Source organism: Cebus imitator, unplaced genomic scaffold (assembly GCF_001604975.1).
Source record: "Cebus imitator isolate Cc_AM_T3 unplaced genomic scaffold, Cebus_imitator-1.0 Scaffold84, whole genome shotgun sequence".
Lineage (NCBI taxonomy): Eukaryota > Metazoa > Chordata > Mammalia > Primates > Cebidae > Cebus > Cebus imitator.
This window is the reverse complement of record NW_016107399.1, coordinates 2,825,110-2,850,835: the sequence shown is the minus strand read 5'-3', so window position 1 is coordinate 2,850,835 and position 25,726 is coordinate 2,825,110. Positions and strand designations below refer to the sequence as shown.

At 44.7% G+C, this 25,726-nt stretch overlaps 1 protein-coding gene across 3 annotated transcripts in view; it reads left to right on the top strand.

The window, feature by feature from the left end:
* Positions 1 to 25,020, top strand: part of FAM78B (family with sequence similarity 78 member B) — a 115,187-nt gene extending 90,167 nt beyond the window's left edge. The window contains exons 2-3 of one of the 3 annotated variants that reach the window (XM_037740480.1): positions 11,581 to 12,510; positions 21,844 to 25,020. In XM_037740480.1, coding sequence (XP_037596408.1) covers positions 11,581 to 12,103 — 523 coding nt within the window. In that variant the 3' untranslated portion in view covers positions 12,104 to 12,510; positions 21,844 to 25,020. Of the gene's footprint in view, positions 1 to 11,580; positions 12,517 to 21,843 lie in introns of all 3 variants that reach the window. The other 2 variants (XM_037740481.1, XM_017534060.2) reach the window with 2 other exon arrangements.
* The last annotated feature ends 706 nt before the right edge of the window (positions 25,021 to 25,726 follow it).

Here is a 25,726-nt window from a genome sequence, read left to right as displayed (position 1 = left end):
GAAGAGTCTACCCCATCTTACCCCCTATGCAGCTCCCTTGACTCACCTCACAGACAGCCTTCCCAGAAACATTTGCTTCATTCATTGCACTGCTTGAAGGAAGCACCTGCTCTGGGCTCTTCTGGAGGTACTGAAAATGCACACAGTCTAGTGGAAGATGGGCATGGACACCAGCAAATCAGCACACTGAAATGCATATGCAATTGTGGAAGCCACTCGCAGAAGGTGACCTGCAGCTGCAAGTTGAGGATGAAAGGAGCCAAGGGTGGTGGCTCATGCCCATAATCCCAGCACTTTGTGGGGATTAAGGCAGGGAGATCACTTGAGTCTAGGAGTTCAAAACCAGTCTGAGCAAGGTAGCAAGACCACATCTCTGTTTTCAAAAAGAGTCCAGATGTAAAGAACTGAAAGAAAATGGTCCTGGGTAAAGGGAACAGCAAATCCAAAGGCCCAGCAAGTCCAATAGGAGGGAGCTTGTCTTGCTGAAAAATGAGAAACGTTCATGTTGCTGGAGTCTAGAAAGCCAGAAGGGAGGGGGTGAGGCTGAATGAGGCAAACAAGAAAACATGGACATTTGAGTGCAGTAGAAAACCACTGTAGGATTTTTCAGAGATGAGATACGGCCTGAAGTACGTTTTATAAAAATCACATTTGTGGTTTTTAGGAGCAGCACAAGCTTGGAAGCAGCATCCCAAGGAGGAGAGTACCTGCATAGTCTTGGATAGAGGAGAAATAGCTTGGAGCAGGGTGGTGGCCATGGGGTTAGAAGAGGCAAATTCTGGCCATATTGTAGAAGCATAGTAAAAAAACGTGATGGTCCAAGAGCAGGGTGAGGATTGGGGCATGGCGAAGGGCAGGCAGGTCTCCATGCTCACCAGCTGGAATGCCACCCACATCAATTCCCCCTCATCTTTTGGGGTCCCACTGCAGCCCTTTTCCCCAAGGAAGCCTGCTGACCTCTACCCCCAGCCCCAGTTACTTTTGCTTCCTCTTGGCACCCCCAGAGCCTTACTCCTGTGGGAAGACGTCTGACCTGTCACCTTGGGTGGGCTGTGACCTCCTTCAGGATGGAGAACAAATGCCATTGGGCATGGTAGGGAGCCAGGGCTTGCTGTGTGGCCAAAGAACACAGCCTGGGTCTGCAGGTGTTAGCAAACACTGCTTTTCTGTAGGGGATAAGGTGCTTTGCTCCAGGAAACTCGGAGTCGGAAGTCAACCATCTTCAGATGTGACCTAGAAAACTGGCCACCAACCCCCGACCCCAGTGCTGTCAAATAGAAACAAGTCAGCAGAGGACTCTGAGAACCCAACTGGGGCAATTTAGAGGGCACATGGTGAACTGACCTCCACATGGTAAAGGTTGAATACTCAGAAGATGTCTCCAATGCTGAGAGAACTCAGTCTAAACAAAACACAAGGATTGTTTAAAAAAAAAAAATGGAGCCTCTCAGCACTAATAACTCTTGGAAAACACTGGAAATTATCTTTTTTGCGATAGGAAAAATGCCTCCCTGTGCGCCAAAAAGAAAAGGATGTGGTCAGAAAGGAAGTGGGCGGAGGGGAAAGTGGGAGGGGAGTATTTACAGGCTGCTTGGAGTCTGATGTAAACAGTGCAGAATGAGGAAAATCCTAATTTTAACACTTACTCTGTAATCATGGTTGCAAAGCATCTGAAGATCAGGATGCCTGCCAGAGCCAAGGCTGGGAATTGGTCTCAGGTGCCAGGTGGCTGCCCAGGTGACAGGGGCCTGGCCTGGCTCCCCTCTAGCCCCAGCCCTCTCCGTGCCTCCTCTCTCTTCACTGTCCCAGCATGGACTCTTATTTCCAGCTCCTCCCGTGGAGGGTGGAGGGAGGAGAAAGTTGCTGCAAAGTCAGCAATGACATGGAACATGAGACTCACATGACCGGGAGCACATTGCCGTCCTTCACGTTAGATGGAGGCTCAGGGCGTGGTGTTCTATTTAACTAAACTTTCCACATACCCAAATAGTAGCACCTCAGGTTCCAGCCTTGAAGATGAAAAGGCAGAAGCCTATTTTCCCACCCTAAGTGCAGTACAGTTACCACAGCAGTTAGGATTCCTTTAAAGAGCAGGCTGAACATAGCAGTTAGACCACAGACTCTGGACAGTGCCTGGCATTCAGGTTAAGCATGAGCTGTCATCAGGGTGATGTTATCAGAACTATTAATATACTTAGCCTTGGAACCAGAGCCTGTCTTGAAGATCCCCTGCCGTGCCTGCATTAACCCTTTAGTTGATTCATTTTTGGAGAGGTGGTGGGGGTAGCTGAGGAGGAACCTGGGTGGCCAAGGAGAAGGGATTAGGGGAGAAAGAGGGGTCGTTTAAAATATTGAAACATTGCTGGAACAGTTAACAACTGGCATGGTCCCAGCAGTATATATCAGTTCATCTCATCCATGACTTTTATTTACACAGCTCAGTTCTGCCCCTCACTAGCTGAAAGATCTTAAGTTTCCTACTGCACAATGGAAAGTAGAATGATGCCCACCTCATGCAGCTGATGTACAAAGTAGATGCGCTGCTGGGTGTACGGGTGCTTTGTGCACGTTAAGACTAAACGAGCATCAGTGAACCCACACATAACAAAAGGAAAATATTCCAGATTGGAACTGTCCAGGCTTTCAGAGCTGTGCAGCTGGATCTAACATTAGAGGCTCCAGAGCAAGAATACAAAGGCCTGGTGCCATTTCTAAGTTACAGGTCAGACTAACAGAGGGCTGAATCAAGTTCTATCCTCCTACCTAGACAAGTATACCTTTATAAAAACCTGAAGACTAGGTTCATATTTAGGATTCTTGGACTCCTCAGAGTTCTGTGACAGACCTAGCAGCATAGGAACAGGTGACCCTCAGCCCCTAGCCCCACCCACTTCTCCTGCCACCCCTGGCTCTGTACCATGTTGAGAGAGAGGTTTCATCACTCATATGCATGTGAGCACCCAACACATGGGCCTAAACTCCATGCATACCCCCAACAAACAGCCACTCTCTGGTCACCCCTTGGGCCCAAAAGTGCATACGCAGTGGAGTCAACTACCCTTGTAAAGACAGGACAGGGAAAAGGCCTGGAAGACACTAGAGGCATATTTAGAGACATTTGGGCTGGAAATGTTGAAATCCTGGGTACCCAGAGTGGTAGGATGGTCTGGAAGGATGGGTACATCCTCTCAGTCCCACAGACTTCTTACCCAGTGCAAAAGAGCATGGCCAGAAGATACCAGAGTATATCCCTTAAAAGGATAAGGCCAGCCAGACACAGTGGTTCATGCTTGTAATCCCAGCAACTTGGGAGTCTGAGGCAGGCGGATCACTGGAGGCCAGGTCAAGACCAGCCTGGGCAACATAGCAAGACTCCATCTCTTGAAAAATGTTTAAAAATTAGCTAGGCATGGTGGTGCATGCCTGTAGTCCCAGCTACTCCAATAGCTGAGATGGGAGGATCACTTGAGCCCAGGAGTTCATGGCCACAGTGAGCTATGATTGTGGCACCATGCTCTAGCCTGGGTGACAGAATGAGACCCCATCTCTAAAGAGAAAAACACACACATGTAAGGCAAGGCCAGGGCTTCTCTCACTTGGGTCTAAGGATAGTACTGCCCCAGATTTCAAAGCCTGCCCTAGAAGCTCTCCAGGCTTGAAAGCATCAGTCCTCCATGTGTGGTTTCCCCAACTCCCATCCCACACCGCATCAGGGGACATTAGTATCGGTAGAGTCCCTGCACACCTGCCCACCCCCTGCCTCCAAGAATGTTGCTGCCAGCCTCTCCCCAGACTCCCCAATGACTGCAGGGCTTCAGGGGGAGCAAAGTGGGGCTTTTCTCAGAGAGGTTGCTCTGCCCCTCAAAAGCAGTGGGAGAATTTGTTGGGTCTGAGTGGAGCCTTGACCTTAACCCTGGGACTGCGTATTTGAATGAAATGCTTAACATGAGCTTAAGATTTGCCTTTTTTCTCTAAAAATGGGATGCAGAAAGCATGAAGGTTGCAATGATCGATGTTTTCTCATTATTAGGCCCATTGGCAAGTCCATTAGCTATGAGCTTTGGGTCAATGGCTGATTGTCTAAAGCAAAACACCGTGTTTATCACAGTGAGGAGAAGGGTTGTAGGAGAAGGAAGGGAATTAGATAATAACTAATATAATAATAATTGACGGCCGGGCACAGTGGCTCACGCCTGTAATCTCAGCACTTTGGGAGGCTGAGGCGAGTGGATCACCATATCAGGAGATCGAGACTATCCTGGCCAACATGATGAAACCCCACCTCTACTAAAAATACAAAAATTAGCTGGGCATGGTGGCCCACACATGTAGTCCCAGCTCCTCAAGAGGCTGAGGCAGGAGAATCGCTTGAACCCAGGAGACAGAGGTTGTAGTGAGCCAAGATCACACCACTGCACTCCAGCCTGGTGATAGATGGAGACTCTGTCTCAAAAAAAAAAAAAAAAAAAAAAAAAAAAAAAAAAAAAAAAAAAAAAAAAAAAAAAAAAAAAAAAAAAAAAAAAAAAAAAAAAAAATTGACATCATATGTTGTAGTTTGCAAAGCATTTGCTCATACATCATCACTTCACTTGATTCCTATAATAGCTCTGAGATGTAGGGAGACCTGGAGTTTTCTTCCTGTTTTACACATGAAAGTATTTAGCTGTGCTAAGTACTTCCCATTCATTATCTCATTTAAGTCTCAACACCAAGTACATCAAGTAAGTACTGTTATCATCTCTATTCCTTATCTCTTAGATGGGAAAACTGATACAGAAAGTTCCTACAACTAGTAAGTAGTAGCCCTAGGTTTACAGGCCAAAGCAGTCTGCTGCTTTCAGCCATGATTCTTGACCACCTCTCTTCGTCATCTCTCTTCTCCCTTTTCTTGCCAAACTACTTCTTTTTTCTTGTGCTCGTTAATTCTCCTGCAGAATAGCTTTTACCAGCATATCTTTACTGCTGTCTTGATAATTAATGAGTTGAATGGCTTTTTCTGTTCAGTTTCTGTGGCTTTTGACACTGCTGACTCCCTGAAATTCTCCACCTTGGAAATTAGTTCTCTTTTGTTGCTGGCTATTCCTTTGCTTTTTGTACACTTTGTCTCTGGCCATCTGACAGGTCTGTCATCCTGAAAGAGCTCACCCAGCACCATCATCAGCTGATCCTCTCCCTGCAGATGGTTGCCACATCTACATCCCTACCCCTGACTTTCTTCTAAGCTCTAGACCCAACTTTGCAATTAGCTCACAGACACCATGTCCGCCTATTTAGTCAATTCCAATAAGGCAGCAGTGTCTACATTGAAATTCATGGTCTCTAGTCATCTTTCACTTCAGATCAATTTGCTATTTATTCAACAAATAATTTTGAACTCCTTCTATTTGCCTGGCACTGTTCTGGGTACTGGAGATATAGCAGTGAATAACATACATAAAATCCTTGCCTTCCTAGGATTTTGGGGAGTGGGATGAGGAAAGACAGACCATTAACAAAATAAGTAAGTTATAGTGTATTAGAAGGTGCTATGGAGAAAAATAGAAGAAATGGGGGAGGGGAAGCACTGGGGCAGGAGGTTGCAATTTTAAATATGGTTGTTAGGAAAGATTGCATGAGAACATGATATTGAAGCCAGGAATGAGGCTGGCAAGGGAGCAAGCCTTTCAGATACCCAAAGGAATAACGCTCCAGGTGAAATGAACAGTAAGTGCAAAAGCCCTCAGGTGGGAGTTTATTTGGCATGTTCAGTGAACAGCAGCACAGAGGTCAGCATGGGGAGAAAAGGAGATGCAGTCAGAGAGGAAATTGGGAACTGGATTATACAGGGCCACATAAGCCATTTGAAGTAGCCGAGCTTTTCCTGAGTGCTTTAGGAGGCATAGAAACATTTTGAGCAGGAAAGTGACACGATTTTACAAATGTTTAACAAGATCACTGTGGCTGCCATGTTGGAAATAGACCAGGGAGGCAAAGTTGAGTAATTAGTAAGGAGACCAGTTAGAAGGTCACTGCAGTAAGCTAAGAGAGATGACTCTAGCTTGGACCAGTGTCATGGTGATGGAGGTAGTGGGAAGGAGTAGAATTCTAGATACATTTTGATGACATCAGCAGGATTTGCCGATAGGTAGCATGTGGAATGTGAGAGAGTGGCCAAGAGTAACTCCAGAGTTTTTGGCAAGTGGGCAGGCGAATATATGGATCTGGAGCTCAAGGGAGCAATCCAGCCTAGAGATACAAATTTGGAAGTTGTCACAGTGCAGATGGTACTTAAAATCATGAGACCAGATGAGATCACCAAGGAAATGCAAATAGATAGAAAAGAGAAGCAGCCCAAAGCCTAAGCCCTGGGGCTCTCCAATGTTAAAGGTTCAAAGAGGAAGCAGAACCAGCAAAGGACACTGAGAAGGAAATAGGGAGGTATAAAGAGAAACAAGATTAATCAGTATGCATCATGTGCCAGACACCATGCTCCAGAAAAAGGATGCGAAGACAAACACGACTCCATCCTCACCATCCACGTGCTCTAATGCAGGAGTCAGGTACTATAACTTGAAATACCATTGTGGTTTGGTTCAGGGATGGGTGCAAAATGTCAGGAACAGTGAGACCACAGCCTGGTTACTTCTGTGAATGATTCTACACACACACAGTCAACCATACTTGGCTCTTCTGAGCGACTGTTTTTATCTCTTCTTTTCTAACAGGAGATTGGTTACCAAAGCTAGGAGAATCTACCTTTGTAATATCTCATATGTGGCACCTCCTGTCCACTTGTTCAGCCACCAGTCTAGATGAAGCCCTCCTTAAAGATCACGTGACTGTAGCATTGCAGAAGCTCCTAAACATCCTTGTTCCCTCCCTTTAGCCCTCTAATCCTACTTTTTCATTAATCTTCCTCACAGTTAACTCTTCTGAGCAAAAGTCTCACCCCCTCTAGGATGCAGCCCAGGTGCCTAAGCCCATTATTGAAGGTGCTTTACAAACTGAACTATCCTGCCCACCCAGCAGTGTCTTCACTCTTCCCAGTGTTCTGTTTCTTGGACACTCCACATTTATGCTTGGTATCACACTGCAGCCTACGATGCAGTATCCCACCTGGAATGCCTGTCTCTATTCCAAAGTGTTCATATCCCATTCCCTTCACAAAGCTTTCCCCTTGCTGTAGCCTGCATGGTTATCCATGTCTCTAAGTTGCTGTATCACTTGGAGTCTCTGACACTCATTTTTGTATGTAGGTATTGATGGCATGGGTAGTCACTAAAATGCATTCATATTCACTGATTCATTCAGTTTCATTTAAGTGTGGCTTGTCTCCTCCTCCTAAGGATAAGTAACTTCTATTGCAAGGCATGGTACTATTCTAATAATAGAGTCTAAATGGATGGTAGATGTTAGATTTTTTTTTAAAGGTGAGTGAATATATAAAGTATAAAACTGTGATGAAATACTTTGTTGTATATAAGTTCTGCCAGGCTCCAGGAATATAGTCATGAAAATAATTCAAATAAAAGATTTATTCTTTCAATAAATAGTATTAAGTTTTATGTGCAAGACACTAATGATTCAAAAATAAGTCATAATTCCAAGCCTCAAGAAACCTGTAATCTAATGGGGAAGACACTAAACTGTTATAATCTGACACCTGTAGATGTAGATATATCTATGGAGGAGGCGGCGATACATGTGGTAACTCTCAGAGGATGAGTAGTTAGATACAGTGGAACTTGAGTAGGAGGAAGAACAGCGTAGGCAGAGGGCACAGCGGTGGAGGTGAGAAACAGCACGGTGTTTGGGGATGGGGAGCCAGATGATGGAGAGCCATGTATGTCCTATTGAGGAACTTGAATTTTACCCTGTGGGTGATGCCCACAATGACTATATAGAAAAGCCTTGGGAGGATTTTATGTATAGAAAGAGCATGATCAGGTTTGCATGTTTGAACACTTGGGCAGCCTAAAAGTTGGATTTGAGAGGGACCCGAGTTGGGTGCAGAGAGATACCCAATCAATACCTACATACATGTAAGTATATACATGCCATCAATACCTACATACATGTAAGCTATGCATCCTTACAGAAACTAGGTAAGAGATGCTGAGGGCTTGGATTAAGTGAAGGCAGTAAAGTTGGATGGGGAAAAGTTTTTTTTGTTTTTTTTGAGATAGAGTCTCACTCTGTTGCCCAAGCTCGAGTGCAGTGGCTCAATCCCGGCTCACTGTAACCTCCGTCTCCTGGAATCAAGTGATGCTCCTGCCCAGCCTTCTGAGTAGCTGGGACTACAGGCATGTGACATCACACTGAGCTAATTTTTTATTTTGTATTTTTAGTAGAGACGAGGTTTCACCATGTTAGGATGGTCTCAATCTCCTGACCTCATGATCCCAAAGTGCTGGGATTACAGGCGTGAGCCACTGCACCCCGCCGAAAGGAGATAAATTTAAGCATAACTTATGGGGAAAAATTCACAGGATGCAGTGATACAGTCACTGTGGCAGAGGGTGTGGGAAGAACCAAAGATGGCCCTTGCTTCTGACCTGGAAGATTTGATGAGCAGTGGGCAGCACTTCCCCTGCAGCAGAGACGGGGAAGAGGGCTTGGTTTATGTTGGAAATGACGAGTTCAGCCTGAGCCATATGGAGTTTGAAATGCCTCCAGCATTCCACTCAAAGTAGTCCCCTTAAATGGTCATTGAGTGACTCAAATAGTGCTACTGTTCTTGGAACTTTTCAGAGACTTCTCAAAAAACCATTACCAAAGACATTTTATCAGCTACATAAACCAGTCATGCATTTTGTAGACATAACTCTTTGGGAAAAACAAAAAAGAGAAAGGAAGGGAGGGGGAGAGGGAGGGACGGGGAAGAAGGGAAGGACACTGCCTTGGGGTATGTATTAGTATCTTTTTCATAAAGGAAACTTTTGATATTTTTCAAGTAGAAAGCAACTCCCTATTCACTAGACTTAAATCATCATGAATTTTGGCTGTTTTCAAAATCAAATCATCCCTTGGTGATATAATCCTAGTTCCATAGGGCTATGGAAGAAAGCATGCCTCTGACCTGAGGAATTCCCAAAACTACAGTTGCAGAAGTAACAGCCGTGTAGATGGAGCTAAAGTGTAACCTCCAGGGTCACTATTCCCAATGACTGCATGTGGCCAGATTTGTTTGTTCTGATGTGATGATTAAGAAGCCTGTTGTATTTCTCTGTTCTAGAAACCCCTCCAAGAAAAAGGATCTTTTCCTTCTCTCCTAAGATAGCCACAAGAGTGTGCCTTTATTGTATTATCTCTGTTTAAAAAAAAAAAAAAAAAACCTGAGACCAAACGAAGTTTTTTGATTTGTCTTACAAGGTTGACTTGCAGACCCTTGCCCCAAGTCTCTGCTCACACAGCTCTGGGCAGGAAGATGGGAGGCAAAAATATGGGAACTATAAAGGCTCTATAGACAAAGTCACTGAACCCACCAGCAAGATAGCCGCCCCTGAAAAGGACAGTGTTGTAACAGAATAGAAAGTACATCCACTCAAAAGCAAATTCCCCAGGCAATATGCCACAGTAAGCCCAGTGTGTAGGGTGGGAGAGCAAGAACAATCTGCCACTGCTGGGAATACCCGCCCTCCAGTCCTAAAGAAGAACTCAAAGGCCAGTAGGGACTGGTCACAACCGAAATGAAAAACAAGATTTAGGCAACACAAAAAATAGATGTATTGTGACTGAAGAACTGTCTTAGCCCTTCGCATGGGGGCATGAAACCGACTCCAGTATGGTTATTTCACAAACCCAATGAGCAGATTGGGTCTCTGCCCAAACTCTGACCCACTCAAACAACATGCACTCCCTTTTGTACAGTAAGAAATGGCATAGAATACCTGGGAGCTACTACCCCTAGCTGCAAAAGCATATGCAAAATGAGCTCTGACTTTCTGCATCAGGTCAATTCCTTACTTAGTGTCTGCCAACCGTGATACACTGCAATTATTCCCAGCAGCTACCAAGGGCATGACAAGAGAAATGGCTCTTGCAGCTGTGGGCTCACTTCCTCCCCAGGCAGCCAAGCCCTCCCTTCACTTCAGGCTGGGTCTGACTGGCATAGGAGGTACTGTGGGGGGCCAGTTGGAGGCAGTGGTTAATATCTCCATAGCCACGTGACAGTAAGGGATGTGGAGATGTTAATCAGCACCAGCTTGACAATGTAACTCCCTTTTAGACCACTTGTATAAAACCCTGCAGGATCCTCTGTCACTTCATAGGAGGAAGAACTTTATATCAAACTTAAGACCACTACCTCTTAGCTGATGAATGAAGCAGTATCATTTCTTTAATTATTAAATTCTAGTCCATTATTACCTAGCACCATCCCTAGTCCCTGCAGTGAAAATATGGAGAATGCATAGCCAGACTCTGCTGACTAGACTTGTGCCTTTATTGGGGTCCAGTCCAGTTCTCCATGACTGGTCCTGGAGCTGCTAAGTCATTAGACAGCCTGAGTTCTCTCCACTCTGGCTTCCTCCAGCACTGTGTCAGGGTACTTTGGAAGGCAGTATGATATAGTGGTCAAAACCATGGACTTGGAAGTCAGACAACTCCCAGCTTCACCTCTTGCATTCTGTAGGACCTTTGTCATGTACCTTAACATCTTTAAGCCTCCATCCCCTCATGTGTAAAATGGAAATAAAAATTTATATTGTGGAGTATTTTGAATATTAACTGAGGTAATGTACTTAGCACATTGGTTTGCATAGAGTAACACTCAGTAAGTATTGTCAAATATTAGCAACTGTCCATGGCAGGGGGAAGAGACACTGGTTCCTCCTTCTATATAAGGTCAGAGGCAGCCAGGAGGAGTATGTAGGTACCAGAATGGCAAGTTTGTGAAACTGAGCTATGAGACTTCCAGGCTGGACTGGAAGGCAATGGGAAGGCAGTGCATTAGAGTGTATGCCACCCTCTAGAACAACTTTCACATTCAGATGGTTTCCAGAAGATGACCATGATCTCCTTGTGTTAGATTTTCTATGCCTGTGTTTTCTAAGTGATGGATTGGCTGATGCCTAGAAGCTAAACAACCCTCTTTGTTGAGTAGAAATTCTATTACTGTGATTTCCCAAGAAATTAGTATAACCTTTAACTTTGCCTCCTTTTGCCCTTCTTTCCTCCAGATACTGCCTTCCAGGTACATCGAATTTCAACCAGCATTTCTTTCCAAAAAACAAGCCTTACTCACACTCATATTTCCAAGAAAGTGCTTCTTGCAGAAGAATTCCTCTAAACTGCTGATTACCATCATCTAACTAGTTGATGTCTCTGTGTGGTCTCACAACTGCCTCTTTGAGCTTCCTGTTCTCAATTGGGTCAGCCGTGGTTGTATTTAACTTGTTTTGGCATGGCTTTGTTATTTTTATTTTGGTTTGTTCTCATTTAATTCTGAAACAGCACATCATAGAACTTTTTGACCTGAGTTCCCCCTGTGAACTTCCCATTTTGCCCAAGTTGACTATGTTAGTAAGCAGTGAGCAACCTCTCCAGCTTCTGAAAAATTCATTCAGCCTCTTTTCTTGTGCATGTCTTCTGCTTTGCCAGGTCAAGCTGGGAACTGCCTGACTTGAGGGAAGGGAGAGTAAAAGCCATCAGTGACTCAGATGGGGTGAGCTACCCTTGGTACGGGAACACCACAGAAACTGTGACCTTGGTTGGCCCCACCAACAAGATCTCCAGGTTCTCCGTCAGCATGAATGACAACTTCTACCCCAGTGTGACATGGGCAGTGCCTGTGAGCGACAGCAATGTGCCGCTGCTCACAAGAATCAAGAGAGACCAAAGTTTCACAACCTGGCTGGTGGCCATGAACACCACCACAAAGGAGAAGATCATTCTGCAGACCATCAAGTGGAGGATGAGGGTGGACATTGAGGTGGACCCTCTTCAGCTCTTGGGGCAGCGGGCCCGGCTGGTGGGCAGGACTCAGCAGGAGCAGCCCCGGATCCTGAGCCGGATGGAACCCATCCCCCCTAATGCACTAGTGAAACCCAATGCCAATGATGCCCAGGTCCTCATGTGGAGGCCCAAGCGGGGTCCACCTCTGGTTGTGATCCCTCCTAAGTAGAAGCAGACTGGCCTGACTGTGTGTGAATCACACGCTTCTGAGACATGCAGTGAGGGGTGCCCAGGGTGGCAGGAGCCAAACTGAGTTTCTGAGCCAAAGCAGACCTCTTGGTTTGCCAGCCTTTGCAGCCACTTTTGAAGAGTAGGGCTGCTCCTTGGGTGGTAGAACCATAATCCTTAGGAAAAATCCCTTCCTCTTAGGAATAAAGAAATCACTGATTTGACAGACTTGCTGTGATTACCATGCAAGTAGCCATATTTTGGAGCTGACCAGGATGATTCTTTTATCTGAACTATTGACCATTTCTTTCCTGTGAGATGCAGGGGATAGAAACAAAATTAAACAGTGCCTGTGGCAAATGCTGCTTCCCAACCAATTAGAAGTAGGAGTGAAAACATCCACACCAGGTGGTCGTAAGACAAACTCCTGCTGTGCTGGGGAAACGGGTGGTGAAAGAATGGGCGATGGGGAGAGGAAAGAATAAGTTTTTATCACACAGTAATATGTCTGCATTTATTAGTTGATCATCAGATCGACACACTGGAATGGAGCACTTAGAAAACTAGACAAATACTGGTATTTGCTACCTTCTGAGGGAGAAAGCCTTCTTGGAACTGTCCAAGGTGCTGATGTGAACTAACAGATGGAAACACTTCATTAGTTTCATCTACCCACCTCTTTCCAAAAAGATTGCTTATTCTCAGAGTATTTTAATCACAGTACTTGGCTTTGTAAATCCTGTATTCTGCAATAGTTATGATATTTGGGACCCTGTCCGTGTTTTAGTTAAATCCTAACTGTGATTTTGTTTACAGCTGCTTATTCTGTTCCCATGATTAGCCCTAAATTTACATTTAAAAAATTATAAGCCATGAACCCATGTAAGATTTCAAGAACATTTCAGCAAATAAGAACTGGATTTTCATTATATTTCTTTTGATTTTCTGAATGATCTTAACACATACAATGGACACGTGTATGCATAGACACACGCATGCACACATCAAGGAGGCATATAGCATAATTACTAGCATATTTGTCAGCAGTGCCTATATATCTACCTGTAGCCTTTGTATATACATACACTGTATATTTATATATATTTATTTATTTTAGCTCTGTTTCACAGAAGCTCAAATTTAACTGCTTGAGCATTTGTGAGAACGTACTTCCTAAGGCTTAACTTCACAGCTCTTTAAAGAAGATCTAAGACACTCATATCAAGTAAGCCTGTATTGCTAAGATTTAACCAATAAAGATGAGAGGCCAGGTTTCCTTTAGTCAAGCCAATATAAAACTTCTTTTTGTGGGCTTCCAGCCTTGCAATGAGGAGTTTTGCAGTTCTTCTAGCTTGAATCACTCTTCCTTCCCCAACAAAAAAAGAGCTTGTACCTTTATTCTCAATAATTCAACCATATATATAGTTGTATATATGTTTGCTTGTTCACCGCCTCCCTATGCAAACTAATTATAAAAATTTCACATTGTCATTGTGGATTTAACAAGTAGACACTGCTAGCTTAATTTCAGAAGGAGAAAGTTGAAGTTCAAGGCAGTTTTACAATCTTGTGATTGGCTCCAAAGGGCTGTCTTCTATTAGAGTTTGTGGATAGTGAATACAAAGCAGGCAGGTTTATTACTTTTATTAAAAATTCTATTTAGTCCAATTTATTTCAGATTCTAGTCCCAGAGGATGGTACTTATTTATATAATAGTGATAACAGATCTACTCCAAAGTATGTAGTGTTAACCTCACATCCCAACCATCAACTACTGTCCTATAGATTAGTTATTGATGGCAAGTTATTTATAACAGCCATTAATAATACATCAGTGGCTCACAAAGGACCTGGAGACATTCATGTAGAAATAATTCAGCTGTTACTTTTGGAATTCTCTGTCTCTTCCCATGTTTCCTTGTTTTACTTGGGAAAGACAGCTCCAAAGAGATCCATGGCTAAAGTACAAAGCAGCTTATTTTCCATGCTAACATCATAGGCAGCAATCACTCCCCGAGACTGAATTAGACTTCACTCCTATGGGATTCTGGGGAGTAGATACTGATCCTAGAATCTAATCCATGTGGCCCAACTTTAAGAAAACCTGCAATATTTTAAACTCCAAAGTTGTAGCAAACAACAGATTAACGAGAATTTATTTACATTAAAAAATCCTATACAAGATTTTTCAGATTCCCCTAGTGCATTAAAATATGACTTATGCAACTATATTTACGAATAACTTTTTCAGAGGCATATCTGTATTTCTAAAGCAAGGCATAGCATACTTTGCTAGACTTGTTTCCCATGAAAAATCACCTTTCTCAGAGTTTTAAAAGAAATTAACCCCATAGCAGTTTTCTGAGAAATTGTGTAATGACAAAATGAAAAAAATGGGAAAGTATTTATAAAAGTTGAAAGCACTATGCATATATACATTGTGATTATTTTTATTGATACCACTGTGAACTCTATAGTTGGGTCTCTCAGCTCTGAAGTCAGCCTGGCAGAACGCTCTATTGCCCTGTAGCCAATTATTTTCAAGTTACTGTTGTTTTACAAGGAAATGACCCCTTTTCTTCCTGTGATTTGTGGCTCGTTATCTTTCAGCTTAGTCAGGATATTGCCAAATCAAAGTCTATTGTACAAGAGAGAATTAACCTTGAAATCTCTGTTGAGGTCACCTCTGCCCTCCCATCCAGCTCTCCTTCCCTTGAAAGTGCCTGGGTCTGACGCCAGATGCCATCAGTTTACAGGGACTCATTTAGTGCCTTGATTAAGTTTTAGTTGGGTGGTATCAGGACTTAGACATACACACACAACACATGGCTACTTGGTGGCACAAGAGTTTTGAATTCCATAGGAAAAAGCATTTCATCACATCTGATTATTTTAATCAAGTCCTTTGAGATCTTTTAGTCCATGATCTCACAGGAAATTGAAGCCTCGTTAAATTAGGTCATCTATTCAGAATCACATACCTAGCCAGCGGAAGGAACAAGGTCCCACATCTCCCAAATCTCATTCACAACATGGTCACACTTAGCTAGGACCCACAGCCTCTTGTCTCCAACCAGAACATTATCTTTATCCCTAATCCATTCACCCACAAACCAGTGAGTCTAAAAACTAGAGACAATTGGATCCATCCTTTAAAGAACAAGAGAAAATCTCTGTTACTATTATGTAAAAGAAAATCTGAATGTTCCAGATTCCCCTTTATCTGTGACAGCTGTTTGGAGGGTAAACCCTTAATCTGGGCCCTTTGCTGCATGCATGTTACATTCCTGGGTCATTGCTGTAGCCCACAGCGCATGAGAAGGTTAGAGGCTAGTCCCCTACCCACCTCCCATTCCATGGACCTTTTTACAACTCTCCTGCTGCTGGAATGGTATCTCATAGGTCAAAATAGTGTGCTAAGCAGCAATTCTGATCAGTAAAATAAAAGAACTATGACTTATAGAGTGTTTTTACAGAAGGCTTCCACATGCATTTTCTCATCCCCAGACGTTCTGATGAGGAGTGTAATACTCCTAAGAAATGTTATTGTCCCCATTTTCAGATAACAAATTGAGACCAAAGAGGTTAAGTGACATACCCATGAATACACAAACAAAAAAATATCAGAAGCCAGGATTCAATTGGGGCCTTTTCCAAATTCTATGCTCTTCCACTATCCTGTTCTGCCTCTCCTTTTCATCCCTGCCTAGAAGGCACAAAAGAAAAAGGAGAAAGCTAGTCACTTTCATTTACATAGTCATGTAGTCTCTCCCAATCTATTAAATGGGCATATTAAACATAAGAGAACAAACGCTGCTTTCTTTTGCAAAGAAGTCCTTTCAGAGGTTAGCCCAGAACATAATGCCTGACGGGCTGCAGTGTAGGTGAGCTAGCTGTCACTCAACAGCTCTTAGCAGAGTACTGGTAATCAGTGGAATATGAAATCTGCTCTCCTGGTCTCAGAGTCCTTTAAACACCACAAGGCCAAAAAGGAGAAGGAAAGCATGCATCCTGCAGCTGAGGTCCCAGCCGAACAAGGCCCTGCCACCCGCCATCCCTCAACATGGCAAGAGCAGCCTTTGTGGGGTGAGCAGTAGAAACAATGGCTTTCTAAGCCCTGGTTGGCACATTGAACATGCTTGTTAGAACTGAGGGCACAATTAAACATTGCAAGAGCCAGCTCCCAACTGAGTTGCAAAGAAAGATGTAAACACACAAACAGACCCGCCACACTCACACACTCTTCAAACTGAAAAGAAAATTAATCAAAAACCCAATGAATGCCTGAACTCTATAATTAAGCCTAAATGATCCTTAGATAGAAAGGGAGCTGAGTGAGCAAGCTCTGTGCACACAGATATTTTTACCCCAGAGTCTTATTGCCATTAATTTCTTTTGAGATCTTGAGTACATCTGGTTCCAGTTTCCCTGGAAGGACATCTGCCTATGGAAGGCCATCAGGAGAGTTGCCAGTTCAGTGGCCAGAGGACAGTCAAGGTTATTTGGCCATTCCAAACACTTTCACAGGACGGCATCTGGGGAGATGGAGTGTCATCCCCTACCCAGGTCAGCAGTGCATCCACCCATGACAGAGCCCATCACCAACCTAAGGCTTCTAAAATTCCTTTTATGTATAAACACTTTCATTCCCTTTGTGTAGCATCTCTGTTCAAGATTGAAAATCTTAGTATCGGCCTGATCATTCTGTCATTGTTGTTATTAATAGCAATGACTCCCATCTGATGAGCGTGTTACAGTTTACATATTACAGACACAAATATTTTGCCATTTTATCCTCAACAGTCCTGTAAGATTGGCATTATATCCCCACTTTATAATGAGGAATTTGAAGCAGAAAGCTCAAGTGACTTGTCCAAGTCACTTAGCGTACTTAGTGGTGTGCTAAGAATTTAAGCCCTCTGCACACAGGTATTTTTGCCCCAGACCTTTCCTCCATTCTCACAGAACATTCTCTCCCTGGTTAAATGCAGGCAGCCTCCTCTGCTTGTCCAGCCACTACTGTTCCTCAGACAGGGCTGACTAGCAAAGGGAATCTTGACACGCGTGCCCTGACCGATCTCCGGATGCACTTTAACCTGAAAGAATATGCTCTACTGAGGAGTCTGGGTTCAGGTGGCCCAGGCTGTGGCTTCAAGTGATTTCTCTCCCATCCCACATTAGAAGGGAGGTCCACTTGGGTGCTCTGAGGTAGGAGCTCAGAGCCCAGGACATCAGCATGACTTGAGATCTTGGAGATCCTGCTGGTAGCTGGACTTGAACAAATCATTTAACTTTTCTGAGCCTTAGTTTCCTTCTCTGTTAACTGAGATATTAGTACAGCCCAGCCAGCATCACGTTCGGAGAGAGAAAGTGGATGTCTGAAAATACTCCAAATTGTCTAATGTGCTGCCTCATGTAAGATTTTGCGACTTGAGTAGAATCACAGGACCTGAAGCTGATGGCAGGCCCTCTGGCCTCATCTACTTGGAAGCCCAAAACCATCTCAGGAGAACCCACTCTTCCTGCCAAGCGAGGCCCGGCCCCTGCGAAGAGTGGTGGGCTCTGCGTCCCCATTTCCCCCCGCCACCTTGCTTGTTCAGGGAGGCCTGAACCCTGGTGGTCAGGGAAAGATTTTTGCATAGCACTGCAGAAAGCAGCTCTAGAAAGAATGTGTAGCTGGAACTCCAAGAGGCCTTTTGGAAAGGAAAGGAGGCTGGAATGTCAAGTCTAGGCCAGACTTGAAATCGCACCCCAATTGGCCTAGTTTAAACCTGGAGAAACCAGCCAGGAACAGCTACATTTTTTCTGTTATGGGCTCAAACAAGATACAGAGGAAAAAATAAATATATATATTCAAACTTTTTTGTGGGTCTCTACACAGCTTTTGATGCCCCAGATCTTAGCTGGGACCCCACAGTTTAACGGTGGTATTTCAGATTTGGCCATGTGGGTGCAAATCAAATGAAGAAATACTTCTTCGTACCCTGCAGCCCCAGGCTGTGTCACCACACTGAAGGCACATATGATGAATGCCTGTGTCTCTCTGCACCTGCCCGAGGCAGCCCCATTCCCTATGGCCCCACATGGACCAGCCACACAGTTTGCCTCAGGGCTGCTTCCCAAGGACTCCCTGGCCCCATACCCTAAACTGTGCCTCTCCCCCAGCTGGGCCTGGGAATGGTCCCTAAGAGAAGCTAACCAGTTCTCACTAGGACAAATGTGAAACCAGGCCTCTGGGCAGCAGGCCATGTGGCCAAGCATAGGAGCCCCTCCTCTGCCTCCAGGCCCACATTTGTCCTTGGCTAACCCAGAAAACGGGTTGATCCGAAAAACAGCTGAGTGCTAGGTCAGAAATGCCCAGGAGGAGGGAAAACAGACATTAGAATTACAGCAATGAGGGGAGAGGGCAGAGACACAGAGCACGACCCAGTGCCACATGGACCTCACTGGGGACTATGAGGGATACAGCTAGTGCCATGAAGTATTTGGATAGTGAGATCGATGAGCCTAGGGCTGGGCTCAGGCTGGCTGAGGGCCAACATGACTAGGAACAGAGAGGAAACGTAAAGGAGAGGATGTTTGCTTCATGCCAGTCCTGGGACTGGGTGAGCCAAGCAGGCACTAGGATCCAGAATATTTTTATTATTTTTTGACAGAGCTGGAGTCTTGCTATATTGCCCAGGCTGGTCTCATAAGATCCAGTATTTAAGAAGGCACTCACTCTCAGGCCGTGCACAGGGACCCTAGGCACCTGGCTTGCCTCCCGCAGTCCCAGCCCTGCTTCATGCCCGCCTCTAACTCACTGCCCTCTTCACAAGAAGATCTGAGCAGGGGGGCTGTTGTGGGATCCCTCTGAATACTTGTTCTGTCAACAAGTCTATACTGTCTCCTATGTGCCAGGCTAAACAGAGTCCGCCCTCAGGGAGACAATTTCCACGGGAAGCTTTAGAAGCCGTTTCTTTTCCCCCCTTGGGCTCATCCATCATGGAGGACTCCAAAACCTAGGGAAATGCCCCCTTAGTTCTCTATATCCAGGTGCACCAGCCAGTGTGCCTATGAGGAGATGTTGCCTTTCTGGCCCAGGGGCTCCATGAGAATGAGTAAGGTGACAGGCAGGACTTTTGTCAATCACTTTGAGTTCTTCCAAGGAAAGGCGCTGGGAAAAACCTACAGCCACATCAGTACGAGAGCAGGCACCCGGGATGAAAGAAACAGCTGGCTATCTCTCCATCTGCTCTTGTCCCTTCACCCCGCCCTTCAAACCAATTAGAATATTCCACACAGACGTGATCCAATGAAATGTTAATTGGAAAAATAACAGGAAAGATAACACATGCACTTCAGGCTGAGAACTATTTCATTAAACTGGGCTTTGAAAGCAAGACAGCCAATTAAATTATTTCCCACTTTACTCGCTCATGTACCAGAAACTATGGAAAGCTATTACTTCTAATTAATTAGGAAAGAAAGAAAGACTCTGCACATGCATATCAGATGAACAGGGACTGAGAGGCTACCCCACCCACCTCTTTGTGCACGCACATGCATCAGGGAACTAAAGACTCATCTGTCTCACCTAAAAAAATTTCCTTAGTGTTCTGAAATAGCAAGAAAGCATCTGTTCCCAGGAGCCACTCACAAAATCAAACAAAGGAAATTGTCTTCTTCAGGCACGTTCATCAGAAGGGAAATAGGGCATTTGTTGTGAACGAATAAGCAGCTTTAAACCCAGTTGGATTCCAAACTCTCTGCAGCCTGACACGGTCCTGTCTTTTTCTCCTCAGCAGAATTAGATCTCTCCAAGCCTGTTCTCAGTATCAAATGCAGTGTTCATTGGCACAGGGTGGTCTCATGGACCAGAAGACCTGAGACCCCTAGGCCCGATTTTGGCTTGATGGTAGTCTGATGCAGGCCGTCTTTGGGATCTTCACTTTTCCATCTGTGAAATAGGAAGAAGGCCAATCTCTGTACCATATTCACCCTCAAAGTTTTTAGGCTTGTGAGAGCACATTTGATGGAGAGCTCTGAGCCTCTGTGCCTTGCCTTAGAGAAAACTGATACACTCCAAACACACCAAATATTTTCTGCAGAAAAATTATCCTAACCCAGAGACACCCTTATTGCGTAATAAATATAACAGAAATGATATAATGAAGTGATGATATAAAGCAGTCATTGTGGTGATGTGACTTGCACACAGGCATCTCTCCAGTATGGTCCAGGAGCAATAGGCAGACTCAGGGTGTCTCAAGACCTCTGCACACGGTGCAGCCACATTGTGCCGCACGCGCTCCCCCTCTGTACTTTGCCATTTCTGTCATTCTTTGTCACACAAGGTACTGAGGCCTGGTAAAGCCTGCCACAGTCAGTGCCTCTGACCAATTCTAACCACTCTCATTATTGAAGGAAGGGGAAGTAGCATTTGTTGATACCAAAGAGCATGGCACCCATTCCACAGCACAGGGAATGCGGAGGAATGCTTTCTAGAATGGCTTCTAGGCTATTATGTCCCCAGTTGTATATGTAATGGGGTTGTCTACTGACTTCAAACAATTGGAACAAGTTTTCTTTACTGTCTATATAAGAATTTGAAATTTGGTTTTTTTCCTAAAATTGAAAACATACATAGAATCCAAAAAGGTAACATACTAATTAATTTATAATTATTTTAAAAAATTGTGCCATTATAGCAGTGCATCCCTGTAAGCAAACCAAGCATGTCAAAAATTCTAAGATACCAAACAGAAGAATGATCAAGGAAAAAAAGAGGAGGATGCCTGATGCTTCACTTTACCCTAGAGCAACTCCCTTCATATATTCAAGACTGCTTTTTTTTTTTATTTTTAAACTTTAGTTCACCCACTTTGTTACGGCCACAATTATTACATAACAACTTCAGGTTGAATAACTGAATAACTTCAGTTTTCTCTAATGTTGCATATTCAAGAAATGAGTTTTATCTCATGTGATTTGGACTCTGGAATAAAACAGTTTTAGCTCAGTCATGGTGTGAACCCCTTGCACCCGAGTATTGGGTAAGCTACAGAGCTCCGGTCTCAGTGATTCTTGCAAGTCCCTTTGTACTTTGGATGCTAAAAAACAATGCCATCAGATCAGGAATCTCAGATTCCCCTCCCCTCCCCCATTTCTGGGGATTGCTTGGTATGTTACTAATGGGTTTCACATATAAATGACCTGTAATTCTTTAATATTTTGTTTTTAATCTTTTTAAAAATAACCATATGAAAGTTACAGATTCTTTTTTTGTTTTGTTGGTTTTGAGACAGTGTCTCGCCTGTCGCCCAGGCTGGAGTGCAGTGGCGCGATCTTGGCTCACTGCAACCTGGGTTCAAGCAATTCTCTGCCTCAGCCTCCCAAGTAGCTGGGATTACAGTCACTGTCACACGCCCAGCTAATTTTTGTAGTTTTAGTAGAGACGGGGTTTCACTGTCTTGGCCAGGCTGGTCTTGAACTCCTGACCTTGTGATCCACTCGCCTCGGCCTCTCAAAGTGCTGGGATTACAGGTGTGAGCCACTGTGCCCAGTCAGTTATAGGTTCTCTTTGCAGAGAAGTGCATATGAAAATAAATACCAAAAATTTTGCATAAAGTTTCAGGGTCATCTCCCCTTGAAATCTATTAATGGAGTCCAGATCATGACCATCTGCTTTTAGGGAATGACTTTTCTTTGATCACTGTCTTAATGCCGGCTTTATTTACATGTTTCCGTATCCACATACAGGTCTCCTAGTAGGACAAGGAAAGCCCAGCAAGCACAACCACATGGCAGAGTGAGAAGGAGGAAGTGAGCAATGGCTGGCGGCTCCAGAAGCTGAAGCCCTGGACAGCTGATTTCCCATTAAAACGAGTGCCATCCTGCCTACCTCCTCGCCTTCCTCCCATCCCATGACCAGTCCCTCCTACCCACCCTCTGTGGGCCGTGCAGCACTTGCCCTGAGCTGACTGGGCTGCCTGCTTGGCTCATCAGGAGCTGTGTTGAAGTTGGGGGTGCGCCTGCTGTATCTTTTTGTGTGTGGAAAGATGGGGTTCATTGTGATCTCAAGTCCTTTCCCCAACCCTCAGAGTGAAGCCTCCTCGGGATGAAGAGCTGGTCAGCCTGGACTTTAAATACCTAACATGACCCAGCCTTGGTTCCCAAACCCTGCCTTCCCTCCCTACGCTTTTGGATGGGAAATGGGGAATATGTATCTCCCTTCCTCCTCCTCCTCCGTGTGGGTGGCCTCTCTAGGTTTCTCTAAGTTCTCTGATCCTCAGAGAGCCAGGGCCAAGGCAGTCATCTTGTTCCCTCTTACACGGCTAGGCTGGGTGCCTTCAGGTGACCAGGGGCAGAATGTAAGTCACCAGGATCAGTTGGGTGAGGGGAAAACCACCATAAGAGGGCAAAAATGGTGTGCATTGTTTATTGGCTTGCTTACTGATTTATTTATTTATATTTATTATACAACACTCAATCCATTTCCATTTTTGAAGCATCAGCCCCAGGATTTGTCTTCCTGGCCCCATAGAGCACAGTGAACTATTTCTCTTTGAAGCTTCAGAATAGAGAGGGAAAATTTTCTCCTTACGCCCCAACACCTCCACCGCAGCCACATTTTCAGCCAGACATTGGATTAGAAACCACCAGCTCATAAGGCTGTAAAGCCACACAAATCAGCAGAGGCTCGACTGTCCAGACAGCTCTCAGAATCCTGCCTCCACCCAACCACCTTGCACCAGTCCACTCATGCTCCTTTACTCGGGTGGGGATTGGCCAGCCACCTTCAGCCTAACAGTGCAGAACAAAACTTCTCATTCTGCTCTGATGTAGTATTCTTAACATCACATGCACATTAGAATCATCTGAGGAGCTTAAAAAACGTCCATGCCTGGTCCCCTGCCCAAACCAATCATAGCATCTAAGGGTAGATCCTGGGCATCAGAGTTTTTTAAGTTACCCAGATGACTCTGTGAAAACAGGGTTGAGAAGTTCTAATATCACCTCTCCCTTGCCCCTCCCCACCCAGATCCTTTCATTTTTACTTTCCAAGCTTTCTTCGGAGTCCTCTTCCCATTCTTCCAGCCCCTTCTCCTCCCTGAACCTTCCCCCTCAGCTCAGCCAACCATAGCAGATCCCTGCAGAGGGGGCAGGTCCCATGAGTAGTACTCTGAGGCTGGTTCCTGCATCTAGCCTGGGGGCTGCTCCCAAACAGTTTCCAGCTTTTCTAGGAGCAGAAACCTATCCCCTGCAAGATTCTCTGTCCACCTGCACCTTCTCCAGGTGCCCAAACTCCAAAAGTTTAAAGGGCACTTTGGCGACATTTCTGTCTCCAGGCCCCATTCTTGATGGTATGGCCCATGTAAGTCATATAACCCAAGCCTTGGCCATTTCTGCAGAGCCACTTGAGTTGAATGAGGGTCTACTGTTAACAGAGGAAGGGGTCACAATGCCCCCCCAGGCAAGTCCTTTTTCCAACAGCCAACCTTCTCAGCCATCTAGAATTTGGATGCACAATACAGCAACTGTTATGCATTCAAATCCTAGATGGCTGAGAAGAGGCATCTCACCCTTCACATCTACAAGATCTCCACTGCTGAGTATGAGTAGGGGTGTGTGTGTGTGTGTGTGTGTGTGTGTGTGTGTGTGTGTACACGTACATGTACACACACTACATACAAACCATCTAGATCTATAGAGATGCCAGACTTCATTTTACATGAGAACAATTGAGGGCTTTCATTGTCTTTCACTTGATGGAGTTTCACTGTACTATGTTCATGATGGGCCCCAGTGAATTCCATATCAGGTATATACACAGAATGTATAATCCATACAAACTGTTAGATACACTACACACACACAGAAAGCCTAGGGAAACCTGTGATGTAGTTAAGTTCATTTTGCCGTCCCATCTCCTCCATCGAAGTAATTTCCCGGGGCACACAATTTCACACATTCCTCTCAGCTGCCCAGCCATTCCCTCTCCAGCGTCCCACACCACCAAGCCTTCCTCACCATTGGTCCAAATGTCCCTGCCCTGCATCCCATCTCTCAGGGTCCTACTCTCTGATAGGTGACTGTTCAGTCAGTGGGTGCTAGAGTCGAGTGTTACCCTTCCCAGGTGACATTTACATTTTAATAGGGGCTACTGATAATGCCTTAATCCGAAAGAGTGGCTGTAGTGGTGGGAATTTCAGGCACAGAAGTGGGCCAGTAAAGAAGATTCTTTTGTATCAGGAGGGCATTTTAGAGCCCCCAAGTCATACCTGTCTTTAATCGCAGCCCTTCATAAGTGCATGAGCACGAGCAAGCACACTTACCTACATTACACCCTCCATAATTCTGAGATACCTCCCTTGCCTTGGCCCTATCTTTAAAAATGAAAAAAAAAATGAAAAAGAGAACTAGCTAAATTAATTTAGATCTCACTGGGAAACGTAGCCTATTTTTTCACCGGCTGCCAGCCATCTGGCCCACCCCACCCTGTTCAATTTCCCTTCTGCTCCTTCTCTTTTCAGCTACGACCGACCGTATCAGTTAATTTACTTGTACTTGTCCTCTCTGCTCTCTCCTTACCCCGCTCCCCACTGCCACCCCACCACCATGTATTTCCTTCTTTTACCGTTTCCTCCTTGGAATTGTGCTGTATTTCACTGTCCTGGAGGACAGAAGAGCAGGTTAAGGCATGAGCATGTGTGTATCACTTTGAAGAAAGAGAAACCAGGTATTCTGCTACAGTTTGGAGAAAAACCCAACGAAGGAAGAGATGAAAGCTGGCTCTGCAGAGTGCCTTAAAAATGACTTTAATTAGGAAATTCTGAGTTGTCGGTCTTCAGATGTTACATAAACTCAAACAGATGTTGCATTTCACTTCTCTGGGATTAAAAAAAAATGTTAAATACAGTGTGTATTCAACAACAACAACAAAATATGTTTTCTCTTTAATTTGGTCCTTAAAGATGCAGTGCCTGGTTTTCTACAAAACCTGGGGCTGGCCCCAGGAACAAGCAAGCTCTGGAGCATACAGAGGGCAGATGCAGGAATCCTGCCCAGCTGGGAAAGCTCTGGCAGGCTAAGGCACAATGTTGCCATTGAATTTGGTCCAAACGACAACTCTAAGATGAGAAAAAGCATGGACAACTATAACGGAAAGGAAGGGATCCTTACCCTTCTCCCTAATGACACGCTTTGGTCTGAGTCTTTTGGGGCTGCTATAACCAAATATTGTAAGTTGGTTACAATATAAATACCAGAAATGTATTTCTTACTGTTCTGGAAGCTGGGAAGTCCAAGATCAAGGCTTTGGCAGATTCAATGACTGGTGAGGCCCTGCTTTCTGGTTCATACTTGGCACCTTCTAGCTGTGTCCTCAGGTGGCACAAAGGACAAATGAGCCTCCTTGGGCCTCTATTACAAAAGCTCTGTTCTCCAGACCTCATCACCTCCCAAAGGCCCCACCCCCTAATACCATCACCATGGGGGTTAGGAGTTCAACATAAGAATTTGTGGGGGATGCAAATACTGGAACATAGCACTCTCTTCATCTATGATTTGGTGCTGTGAAATTGGGAGGAAGAGAACATTCTAGAATCAGGATACAGCTTGCCTTTCCATCTCTTTCCTACTA